Here is a 13,299-nt window from a genome sequence, read left to right on the forward strand (position 1 = left end):
AGTGCACGTGCGGGCACATCACGGCATACCACGGCAGCCACGATAACTATGCAGCTCACAATGCTCAAATCAGTCAATGGCCGTAGACTTTTTTATGGCGCAGTCATTTGGGTTTATGGCATCATTTGTCGAGAGAAGAGTGAGCGATTTCTAGCTGACTTTGAGAATCATTACAAATTCCAGGGCCTGTGATGCGCTATAATGTTTGGCTCACATGTCCTCAAGAGCCTCGACTACCGATCGGCAGCGTTTTTCTGACCATGCTGAAAAAGTGTTGCAGGGCCCCTTTACGTATTTCTTTCATCATGCTTCTGTGACCTTTCAACATGTTCTCATTATTGCTTCTTGCATTTTCAAGCAAAGTGCATCTGCAATATAGAACTATTTCTACGTCACAACTCTATCATGGCAGTTTCTGGCAAGACAGGCCTGTGACAGCAGATTGCATGACGGTTGCGACATGCATGATGCATTTTAAAATATGCGCTGAGATGTTATGAACATGAACAAAATGTAACCTGCATTATTAGATTAATTGGCTTCCCAGCTATGCTTGACATCAACTCTGTTAACTTCATCTTTTCAGGTTGCAAAAGCTCACCAAATAAAGCATTAAATCCGTACAGATTTGTGGTTAGCCGGGCTTATTGATTGGAAGACATAGTACTGCAAACAGTGCAAAAACAGAAAAGACACAGAGGGTAGACATCGCCTGTGCCGCGTGTACGGTTAGTCTATGTCCTGATTTCATGCTGTTTACGGTAGTACAGCACTAAATTCCATCCATTTCAGTGCCTCCGATCTGCCTACTTGCATGCCAAAACCGTCAGACGACAACATTAAGGTTTCATCTTGTCAATTTTTATTGCATAGAATGACACAAATCTGACTATTCATTAGTGTCACATACAGAACAGAGAATGAGAGAGAAAACAAGACAAGAAAGGCAGAGGTGGTAACCATGTTAACAGTCCGGCTGGATACTCTGCACTGGGGGATGAGGTAATGGCGTAAAATATGAGGAGAATAGCATAAGAATGGAAGCTTGAGCGAGTTGGTATGCACGGCTGCAGAGTATGATACCTGCTTTTTTGCTTTTACTTGCCTGAGACGTATTTGGGTTTTTTTTTGCTTTTGATGTTTTTAGTTGTTGTTTTGTTTATGTTGCACATCACCTATATATATGCGTGTTTTTCCTAATAAACTTTAGTAGCAAGTCAGCTCCTGTCCTGTGTTTTCTTTTACTTCGTCGTTGTTTCGTGAGCACTGTTTCAACCAAGATGAGGAGAATAGAAGGGGAAAAAAATCTGTCCACACACTACAGTTTATCAATCAGTTCCAGAGCTTTAAAAACTTCACTGGTGCTTTCACAGCAGTTCTGGTCAACGACGGCCAATACCAGGGTCCAAGAATTCTGGTTTTTCATAAGAGAAATGTCAATTTTGTCGAGACTGGTATTGAGGACCTTTCTTTTTTTTTGTGCAAAAGTGAAAAGGTGCACAATCGTACAGAACCGAGAACTTGAGCTTAGCTTATATAAGTGCTTCTTTCCAACTGCATTTTTGTGTTCACAACTTCAGAAAGTAGAAACGTGTTGTAGAAACACAGTTGAAAATTCTCAGGTTTTACGCAAACCTACAATATGATTATGTGAGGCAGGCCTGAGTGGGGGGACTCGGCATTAATTTTCACGACTTGGGTATCCATAGTGAGCACCCAAGCCTAAGTAAACGGGTGCTTTTGCATTAACCCCGTCCCCCCAGAAAATTTCAGCCGCCGTGAGCAATAAAATCTGCATCCTCTAGCTTAGCAGTAAAACACCTTAGCCAACAAGCTACCACAGCAGGTACAAATATACGGCATACATTCTTGGAATCTGTATGGTGAACCATTATCAATAAATGTGCATGAAGCATTAGAAGGAGCGAAACACAATACTTTGGCCGTATAAAGTTGAGCAAGCAAAGCCAAGAATTAACACTAACCAGCTTGTCGGAAAGACTGAAGGTGTCATAGCAAACGCGGCAACCAGCCATATCGTTCCAGGACTTGGCAAGGTAGTTTCCAAGGTTGTTCAATGTGACCTGCCCCAGCAGAGAAAAGGAAGAAATTTTAAAATTTTTAAGGCATGATATTGTCACACTATGTCCAACTGTCAGAAACAGACACGGCAAGTGCGCACGTCATAACACACAAAACTTTGAAAAGTATATTTACTCAAGTAGCCACTTGATTGCACAAGTCGCAGAATTTCTTATCAAGGTGCCATGCTGCTCAGAATGCGTCATTTGTACCCAGTATTAGAGTATGTCCTCAACTACGAAGAGAATATGCTTAACAAGTTCAGTTGTACTGTGAAAGTGATAAGTACAGCACACTTTGTGCACAACTCGCATTACTACCTGTAAACTTACGCTACCTGCGTAAGATGCGAGGCCATGACTTTTTCTTCATAAGCTTTAAGATTACATCTCTCCATAGATTTCATGTGCATCAAGTACAATGAACTTGAACATTGTCATGGAGCGATTGTATAAAGCTAACAAGGTGATCCTGAAGAAATTATTAAATAACCACATTTCAGTAAATTCCAGTGGAAGTGAACGCAAATTTTGACAAGCAATGTCTCTAAATGCTGCACCACACAAAACCATAAAGTTCTGTTCTTTTACGTTATTGCATGCATAATCTATCAGCTCTTCAAGAATACACCATACTGGGACAAGTTCGATGTGCTAGTGGCAATTGATGTAAATACAAATTTATTTCCTGTCCTACACTGTGGTAAGACTGTAATGACCACATGAAAATGACTTGCAATGCAAAAGGAGTGATCAATAACAAAAAGTGTGATACATACTTTGCTGGGCCCATTGCCATGTATAACCAAAGGCGTCGTCCCATACGCAGAATTATGCAGGTATGGCTCAGAGTCTAAGCCCAGTAGCTCAACATCGCCTGCAGAGCAGGAGTACTTCATTATTGGCCACAACAATTTAAAAAAATGTACTTTCCAAATACTAATTTAAGAAATAGATTACCTAGGAGCAGGTTTCTGGCTGTTGACAAAGCCAGCCTTACAAAGCTCGCTGGCAACATGAGCACGATATTCAATCCAATTGTGGTAAAATACTGGTGGGTAAATTCTTGTACTCCTCACAGGTCTTGAAAGTATGTCGTGTATACTGTGGTTCAAAAACTGCCAGCATGTACCCATTCCACCACGCTGTTCCCACTGTCTTGACCACACAGTATTAGTTAATCATTAAAAAGTTGTTAAAGGAATAACAAAATTTTTTGCTGCCAACATTTTCAGTCAAATTGAAAGATTGGGTGCTGAAATCGACAGACACAACCTTCATTTCAGGCAGAAACTAGCGGAAAATAATTAATTTAGTGCGTTTTTCACAAACTGCCGCGTCTAGCAACTGTGCCGTGAACTAGAGGAGGCAACATTTGGTGATGTTAATGCCAATGGAAACAAGCGTGACAACCTTGCCAGCCGTCGCCCTTGTCTCTCAACCCTCTCTTCTCGTACTACAGTTCCTAGAACCAGTACAATCGACACCGGCAGCAAGCAATGCCCTCGGTGGGTAAAGCCCCAAAATGGTGGGGCACATCTCAGCACATTTGTGGAAGGGGGAGAGTGAAATGTAAAGGAGAAGTGGAGAAAGGGAATCAGCAGGACAGGAAAGCATGCACCTTACATCCGCCACAAGGACGTCTGACGTCATGGCCGCCGAAATGCAGCCTGGCACATTGACAATCCTCCAAAAATACAGCCAACTGTTCAAAATATGTGAAATAAACTCTGTTTATCAGAACAGTCAAGTCTTTCAAGTGGAATTTCGATGCTCTCATCATTTTTTCAAGTTTTTGTTCAGTATCCCTTTAACAAACTTATCCTTGATACATTTTACTAAAGAAGCCATGCGATATTGAATGTGGCACATAACCTTCCATAGACCCTGGGCAATAATAGTGTCATATGGACTCCTGAGCTTGAAAGGATGTGTGCTCCTACCTTCTTTCTAATACATATATCTTCTTTAATACAGAAAATAGCACCAGTGATATCAGATGCAGACAACACAAGTATTGAAGAACAGAAAGCCAGCAGTATGTACATTATGTCTGCCTTGTGCCATTTTCTACACTGTACAACCTTTCCTGAAGCCTCTGCAAATAAGAAACTTGCCATATGATAGGAAGCTCTAGATTTGCATACCTAACAGTACACAATGTTATGGCAGTGCCACACCCCGCTTGTGTTCCTTTGTATAGTTGCTGGATTCGCTTGTACGCCTGGTAGTTTTATCCCCTATTTTCGGCACACAATGCCCAGAACTCTCTAATATGCACCTCAGTAAACTTGAGGCAAATAATTAAAACAGGCCTGTTTCCTTGTCACAACAGCACTTCCCGAAAATATACAACAGATATTTATGATAACTCCAAGGTCCTTGGGTAAGTTATCTTATACATACCATTATAAACATGAGCAAGCTTGAAAGAAAAGGTTTATGACCGAAACCAGTAAACAGAATGAAGCTTTTGTACAAATAGAATAACATTAAAAAAATGTTCTAATGTTTACTTATGTGCATCTCAATCCTTGTTTTCAATAAAATTAGTGCAGCTTGCACCAAGTAGCGCAAGGCTGGGTCACAGCCACAGTATAGGAAGGAGAGCTGACTCAACGCGGCAAGCGAGAGTGGCGAAATTTTGTTCGGTTTCATGTACGCGCTCATAGATGGCACTACGTGAACGGGGGCTACCGATCACTAAGCGCACCCGCAGAATCCATAACGAAAACTGCGTCACTGCAATCGGGGCTTTTCTTGCGCTGCTTCTTGAAATGCGCGATGTTGCCGTGCCTCTCAGCTGGCCTCTTTCGTTTTTCACTCTTTTTCGACAGATAGCTTGAGCAGTCTGAAAATATAGCAGGCACTGCATCTTTCGAGAAGAACACTTTCTGGGGCATGTGAACCCCGACATTATCGCTGTAGAAAGCCTCCAAGGTTTTGGTCACCAGATGTGGCTCAAAGTGCCTTTCACAGAGGTGGTTGGTAGACTGCAAGCGATCTTTGTGAGGTATGGCATCCTTCCATACCCGAAGGTGCTCCTCTATTTCGGTGCGGAAAACAATGAGAGTTTCTCAGTACACGACTTGTACCCTGTCGTGCAACAAGGGGCGAAACACTTCTTGCCCATTCCTCCCTGGGCCCGCACACCTCACATACGTTCACAGGATTAAAGAAAACTGTTACGAAGTACGAATAGTTTCACAAAACACTACAAAAGATGTTTCAACGTGAAACATGGTGTCACAGACAAAGCGAAGTGAAGTGGCGCCCAGTAGTTTTACACACGTTCTACCGACCTCCATGCGCCTAGTGCCATCAGGTGAAAAGAAGGCGAACATGAACAACTTTTTGACGCGGCTCCTCCGCTGCGCCTCCGAGCCGATGTGTCACCTCTCCTTCCTACACCATGGTCACAGCAGAGCTTATGGACGTGTTTCAGCTTCTCTTGTTGACCATCTGTAAAGAATGCTTGGGAGGTCACTGAGCGCGTGCTGGTTCATGATGATAATTTTCTATCTACGACACATGGCAAACCTTGTTCATAACAACTCTGCTGTAATTCACATTCACTGAGCTTCAATGTTACTACAACTGCTCCACTGGAGGAAGGCACAGTCAGCCTTGAGCAAATCCTTTTTTTTTTTCTCTCTCTCTCACCTACTGCTCCGTTCAGATTCTGGAAAATTTCAGCTTTGTGGTCCAGCTTGATGCCCCATTTTCTCTGCAATCAGAATAATCATGCAAAGGTAAGAAAAAGTTGTAGGACACTTGAGCTTCGCTTCAAGAGTAGAATGCAACAGCATAATCAGGCCCCGTTCGCATCACCTTCTCAATCGGTACCTCGCTTCGCATTTCGGTGGACACCTCAACCATACCGCGAGAAAAGAAACATCTGTACAAGTAACATTGGGCGTTCAAAACTATACTAGCATGCCTACTGCAAGTACATTTGCGAAGTGCCCACCACACAATAATTCTTCCTCTTGCGAATCAGTGAAGTACTCACTATGCGTCCGTAAGGTAACACGCAAACCTATGCTGCTGCCCACTTTGTTGATGCTTTTGCTGTTGTTGATGATTAAATGTCTGAGTGCTTTGTAATGGGTGGGCCTTTAAACCCCTCCCTTGTTGTGCAATTCAACTGTCTTGACACCTGGTGCGATTCTACACTTCTGCCATGCAACATTACACGCGTCAAGGAGACCCCTTGCATTACATTACATTCATATAGGTTTTTTTGGAAGCAGTTCCAAGCAATGGTGTGGCTTCGTGGTAGAACACCTGCCTGCCATGCAGAAGGCCTGGGTTCGATTCCCACTCGAACTGAAGTTTGTTCTATTTATTTATTTGCATCTATTTTGAATTTTCGCTCACGGACAACACTGATTTTTCCCTCATAACCAACAACGGCGACGCTGGAATTTCTGCAAAACGAGCTCTTTAACACTATCGCATTAAAACAGCAACTCACACCTCTTGTTTCCACAGATAATGTGAACATAGGCATTTAAAGTATGTCACAATACTGAAAATGAGTGTTTTTTTTTTTTTCAAGTTCATAAAGCGGCTTTAACTTTGTGTCCACAAATATGGACACTGCACTTCAACATGTGCATGTGCAAATTCAAAGATGTAACTATATTTGTCTCACATTCAACATAGACAAAAAAGTGACACTCATGTCAAGGTTTAGCATTGTACTTGAACTTCACAGATGGCATTAAGACAATGTGCGGGTTTGAAATGTTGGTGCGATGCGGTATGCAAGGCAACTTAGGCAGAATTAGCGGCTGTTAGGCACCTTGCGGCTGTTAGGCGCCTTGCAATATGGGTGTGGTGAGGAGCATCACCATTCATGTTACAAGTGTCGCTCTGCAATGGTGCATGGGATGAAACCAACGAGAAACTGTCACCACGAATCAGTGCCCAATGAAATATATTCGACAAAGAGTGCATGACATTTATGTCAAGCACTGTCAGATCAACAGATAGCAATGTCAGATCAATGGATACCCACAATCACTGCGAAGGAATACTAGTCTATTTATAGCGTGCATCCACACAAAGTTCATGTCAGCAGTGAAAGGCAGAGCACCAGCTAGGCTCTGCCACCAAGCCAATCGAGTGTAGCATTGGCTGTGTGTCCATTTCATTTGTACAGATTTAGTTGTAGGTCTGCCACTTAGAAAGCAACAGACTAAGTAAGGAGCTGAGAAGGTCACTCACCCTAAGGTCCTCATTGAGGTAAATCTTTGTGTAGAACAACTGGTCGTCCGCATCGTCTTCCAGATCGGAGCTAGAAACAATGCTATACAACTGGCGGGCATAACCGATGAAACCTGGGAATAAAGAGAAGATAAGAATCACCACGTTTCGAAACACAAGACAAAGCCACAAACTAAAAGAAACGTCCAAAGCTAAGCAACCGTTCTTGCTACACCAGAGCACGCTGTGTCGCATAGCCAATACTTTTCATTCACAACATGCGTAAGGCCACTTTTACATGCATGAACTATGCACTCTCCAGACGTTATAAAGATGTTATATTCATGGTAATTGAATGCTTACGGCCTTTGACAAAAGAAGTGAAGCGATGGAAATTTCGCTGCTGTTTAGGTCTTTCTGTGTAGCATCAAGCCTCTGAAGCAGCTGGTGCTGAATACTTTGCAGAGTGAGTGGTGATCATAGTTATAGCGGCTTATCTTCTTTCAGCAGAGGAAGCTGCACTGCCTTTAGAATTAATATTCGAATTGGGATTGGAATTAATATTTAGAATTAATATAAAATGTTTAATGTCATGAATATCAGCCTGCATGTTTGCTGTGTACTTGGTACAAACACTGGAAATGTACAATTCAAACCAGCTACAAGAACTGAACCATGTCTGTCTAGGAATAACGTATTATGCAATAGGTCATTGTTGTATAGAAAATAGGTTAAAACTGTTGCAAGTTCTAACATGCCTTAGCAACTAAATCATGCTTGTCTAGAAAAGAATCATTGTTGCGTGCAAAACATCTGTGAGCTCTTGCAAGGTCATACATAAACATATATCTTCAAAAATAAGTTATAATCTTAGCACAGAACAAGAAACACACTTTGTGGGAAGAAAAGTCAACACATAGCAGAAAACAGTTTCAGGTAAGTTCAAACAATGCACATGCAACAGCACAAAGCCATGCTAGCACGATGCAGCAACATGTCCTTGCGGCGAAACAAAGCTCACTGGACAATGGAGCCTCAATGCACAAAACAAGAGCTTCAACGTCACTTCGCAGGTGCCTGCTTTAGGAACATCACAAATTTGAATCAGGTTTATCCGTGCTCTTTAGATTGGTGCTCACTGATAGCAATCTGAGACAGATCTCGTGTGTATGCATGCTCAGCGCATTACTCACCTGCGAATGAGAAATCGGGGCAAGCTAGGGAGTTAGGGCCATTCGCACCAAAGAATAGCACAAAATAAGAATAAGCAATGTGGGCAAAGCAAAATGCTCTGGTACGTACACGGTTGCATGTACGAATTGATGTATTCACGCTCGACCAAATCATTCCCAATTTACGCTACACACACTCGCAAAACAGAGCGATAAGCTCAGAAGAAAAGAGATTCACACAGCTCTCGAGATACACAATGTGTTCTGAAAAGAACATATCTGAAAACCGTGTGTGCTGCAAAAGTCGTCAACTTCGAATAACTATTTTAGAACATGTGGTGATTGTGTACGACAGACCAATCTTTCACAACATTCACACTAACAGGATTGTCCAAACTACTTTACTTAGAGCTCTACAAAACTGAACACAAGAAAAGTGTTTCACGTGTTTTGATCTACATCAGAGTACAATTCCACGCTTTTATGTTGAATCAAACCTAACTTGATACCAAATAGTTCAACCGAAGGCTTACAGTCTTGTGAAGTTTATATGATATATCCAAAAGGCATACAGGAACCAAACTCTCACTTTCACAAAGGCCGGCTTTCATGATTTGTCTCCTTACAGACAGCCTTGTTATTCTATTATGAATAAAACTTGAGCTAGCTTAAGCAAAGTTGTGTGAGTACTTCCTTTGTCCAAGCAAATCCACTTAAAAATTTATTTACCACTTTACTTTTGCTGAAAAAGTTTGCAAGTAATCCTAACGTAAACCAGCAAGTTTCACTACAAATCTAATAACTTTCCCTTTAACTGAAAATGCAATGAGGCAACACAAATGATTCATGAACAGCTCTTGTTTATGGCAAGGATGACTGTCATTTATTAGAAGAAAATGTTGCATAAATAACCATGCAGACAATTGTAAGTTAGGTGCACAGGCAGCAAAATATAAAGAACAGCACCTTTGTCCAAAGAAACTAGAAAGGAAAACTAGATAGCGAAACTAAAATGCATATGTATTCTGTTTTCATGAGGCTCTTATGTTTTAAAAGACGCTAACGATTAATGTAACATATAACTAAAAAGCATAATGGAACAGTGGTTCTGAAATTTTTCTCACATTTTCAAATGAATAGAAGTTAATTAATTAAATGCAATGGAAACAAAGTCTCACCTCCTGAATTCAAGAAACGTTCCCCATTTGCTCTTGGATAAGCTTCCTGCACGAAAAAAAGGAAATCAATCATTCAGACATAATGCCGCATGCTGACCAAAAGTGTTGGAACAATTCATTGCTCTGTGATGCATGGTAGTTTTGGAACACTTTGCAGCATTAGTGCTTAAATACTATTCCCTTTTGTTGTAGCACTGTTAATGACAATGTAAACCGACCCCCTCCACAAGTGCTCAAATATAAGATTAGAGTAAATTTTTTATTTGGTCTCCTTTAATTGAAAAAGCTTTAATGTATGTTTCTGTTAGTTCAGTTTGTGCCTTCATTCCTCTGCTGTCAACCCTAACCATATTTCAAAAGATTAAAGCCCCACTGCTTTTAAGAAAATAAACTTTATAATCATAGACCAAAATCAAACAAAAGCAACCACAACAGTATACCATCTCATCATTTTAAAGGCACTCAAGCAACAATAACATCACATGTGTGGCTCCAAAGAAGATTTGTTCAAAGAGTAATAAGGTGAGAGCCACTCACGAACATCCCATCGCTTTATACACTCATACACTCACCGCAAGACTTCTGTCCGGCCAGCAAAAGCCCTCGGCAGAAAACACAACATTGGCGTTGAATTTGTAGAACTTCCGGAGTATTTCATCTTCGCCGGCACTGAATATGACATCATAACTAGAAAGAGGGCATTTATCCTTTTATGAGAAGTTGCCATAGAAAAAGCACGGTAGCATGTACAGTGAGCATCAAAAGTTTAGAGACCATGAGTCATATTAGAGAAACCTGAATATTCCCGCCGCTTCATAAGGCAGCCTTGATTCTAGATTTCTGGTTTGTTCTAAAATGCTCTAGCATGTGCTGTGCAGTTCATCCAAATACAGTTGCAAATTCCCGGGAAATTCAAAGCTTTCTCGACCTAGTGGTCTCTTTATATTTTGGAGCCAAATGTACATTACAGCACTATGTACACAACAAATCCCCATTAAAGGGACCCTGAATCATCTCACTTCAAAGCGTGAGAAGCATTTTAGAACGAGTAGAATGCATCCAAGAAATATATTACCAAAATAATTTCTTAACCCTTTCAGACGCCACCTATGAAGAACTGCCTGTAAATGTGTCAAATCGGTACAGCTTTATTTCAAGGCACTCAGTATTCTATTGCAACAAAAATAATGTCATAATACGCTAATTTATGCGTGTTATAGTTACTAAACTTAATTGAGTTGTAATTAAATATCTATTTACCCTGAAGTCATTCATGCGCTATTTTGGCATAAATAGAAGGAAATCTCAGGCTGGAAATATAGTGCAAATTCATTTTTTGGTTATGTCCATTTTGAAAAAAGAAAAATTATACTTTTCACAAGGCTCACAGGAAGCGACACGTTGAACGACTCATCGAACAGTGTAGTGTCTTCAGCAAAGTGATCATATGCAGCAATATGCTGCAAAATGAAGTTCGATGAAGAAAAATTTATTATGCAGGAGGTTCAATTAATTCAAAGCTCAATATGCCTTGCTCTTTCTTAGCCCATAGGCGACATAAATAGCAAAAACAAGTGGTGTACACAATAGTGTACATAGCGTCTCAAAGGGTTAAACGGACCTACATAAGTAGAGATACCATGAATATTGTGTTTACCTTTCCTATTCCTGCTAAGTTTCCTCTGCTCTGAGGAGACTGGCACTGCTATTTAATTTCCACCATGGCTGGGCAGTATCATGATAAAAGCCTATCACGATATTGTCTTAGAGATACTTTTGAGTATCTGTATTTCTGTATCGAGATACATTTCAAAAATGCATTTGTATCTCAGTAGTGAAATACTTTTATGATGTATTGATTATATCGCGATAGTACTTTGCGGGGCATGGGTATCTCGTTACTTTGCACTGACGTGTTTCCAAGAGGGTAAGGAAGACATTTTGGTCTAAGCCAAGCATATAGATGCACTACCGGTTGGCAAGACTGGGAGGGCGCAAAGGATGCCCCACACTCGCAGAATGGGCCACATGGTAAAGCGCCCGACATCGCTGACGGCAGAATCGCAGAGGCAGTATTGTCGGCCTCTGCAAATGAATGTTGTTCTGTCTCGAGGCTGGTGCAGCAGCTTTAATTTTTCTGCGGACAGCCAGCCTTTTTGCGAGTGCACGAGTCATGTGTTGAGGCCGAACCGATGCTGTATAAAAGATAGCCCAGTTGAGAAGCTGCTGTTGTTTAAAGAGAGAGAGAAAGCTCTCTAATGAAAAACAAAGAATTCTGCCGGCGTATATAAAGGCGCCTACATGCTACTCTGTATAGGGAGAGGGGATTGAGGACAGAAAGGCCCTAGGAGGAGGAGGGCAGGAAAGGAGAAGGTGAAAAAAAAAAAGAAGATATTATGATCGTGGTATGAACATGTCACAACGTAATGGTGCTGATGTAAGTTATGTTACAGTTGATCAATTCGGTTAGTGTCCTCGGGGAATCTGAACAAAAATTTTTAAATCTGACGTTACTGAGAAGGAGAAGACGTAGGTCCAAATTAACGCAACAAAATTCTCAGCAAAACAGATCTCGTGTGTAAAATAAGTGTAACTAATAAATTACTCGAGCCAGGCACGTAGCCAGGATTTTTTTTCGGGGGGGGGCCCAAGGCCTAATTATTCGAAAGAAAGTCTTTTCATGGCAAAAAGAAAAAAAAGTTGCCCGGGAATATAAAAGGCTGGACGAATTTCGGGGGGGGGGCCCGGGCCCCCCGGGCCCCCCCCTTGCCTACGTGCCTGACTCGAGCGATATGCTTGACTTGCAAGTTTCAATGCACTGTAACATTATTCACAACTTTGTGCTGCACTTGATAAATGTCTTTGGGGATCATCAGGGTCCCTGAAATAGAGAAGGGTTCCAATCATAGGCGTGCGCACGGTTTCCCATCAGGGGGGGGGGGGCGAAGGTTCATCGCAGCGCCCCCCCACTTTACTAAGTCCATGTATGGGGCAGATTTTGCGCCCCCCCCCCCCCTCTTAGGTGACTAGAAGGGTCAATGTATGGAGCAGATTTTGCGCCTCCCCCTCTTAGATGATTAAGGGGGGAGGCCGCCCCCCCTGCCCCCCCTGTGCGCACGCCTATGGTTCCAGTATTTGTATTCAAGCATCGGTATTCCAGAATACTTTTTTCCTGTTTTTGCAAAGTATCCCCTAAATAGCCCATTACGTCAAAACCAAATGTATCTCAGTTTCTGAATTTTAGGCTTCCAGCACTGGTATTACGAGATCTGTATTCCAGAATACCTTCCTGAGCATCTCTGCCCAGCCCTGATTTCCACTGGGTGGGCGTGGCCATGTGGAAGATGACACTCAGTTTCTCTCGCAAACGTGCAATTTTGATCAAAAGTCTAAGTTCAGGCTTTCGGTAACTACAGCCTGTTTCGTTAGTAGAGTAAATTAGCCGTGTATAGAACAGTACAAACAAGGGTAGCCGATATCCTCGACAGATATTAGGAGGAAAAATGAACCTGGGAACATCACGTCATGAGAAGGACAGATAACCGATGGTCTGTTACAGCCTCAGAATGAATACCAAGAGACGAGAAGCGCAGCCGAAGACTGCAGAGGGTTAGATGGAGAGATGAAATTAAGAAATTTGGAGGCATAAGATGGAAT

General features: G+C 41.8%; 1 protein-coding gene across 2 annotated transcripts in view; it reads right to left on the reverse strand.

Annotated features, from left to right (window-relative positions):
- The window catches only part of LOC119389743 (procollagen-lysine,2-oxoglutarate 5-dioxygenase), a 143,535-nt gene that overhangs the window by 124,688 nt on the left and 5,548 nt on the right, over positions 1-13,299 (reverse strand). The window contains exons 5-11 of one of the 2 annotated variants that reach the window (XM_037657122.2): positions 10,215-10,329; positions 9,643-9,688; positions 8,486-8,509; positions 7,314-7,426; positions 5,745-5,808; positions 2,861-2,958; positions 1,986-2,084 (exon numbers count right to left, since the gene is read on the reverse strand). In XM_037657122.2, coding sequence (XP_037513050.1) covers positions 1,986-2,084; positions 2,861-2,958; positions 5,745-5,808; positions 7,314-7,426; positions 8,486-8,509; positions 9,643-9,688; positions 10,215-10,329 — 559 coding nt within the window. The remainder of the gene's footprint in view (positions 1-1,985; positions 2,085-2,860; positions 2,959-5,744; positions 5,809-7,313; positions 7,427-8,485; positions 8,510-9,642; positions 9,689-10,214; positions 10,330-13,299) is intronic. The other variant, XM_037657123.2, reaches the window with a different exon arrangement.

The sequence above is a fragment of the Rhipicephalus sanguineus genome, chromosome 4 (assembly GCF_013339695.2).
Source record: "Rhipicephalus sanguineus isolate Rsan-2018 chromosome 4, BIME_Rsan_1.4, whole genome shotgun sequence".
NCBI classification, from domain to species: domain Eukaryota; kingdom Metazoa; phylum Arthropoda; class Arachnida; order Ixodida; family Ixodidae; genus Rhipicephalus; species Rhipicephalus sanguineus.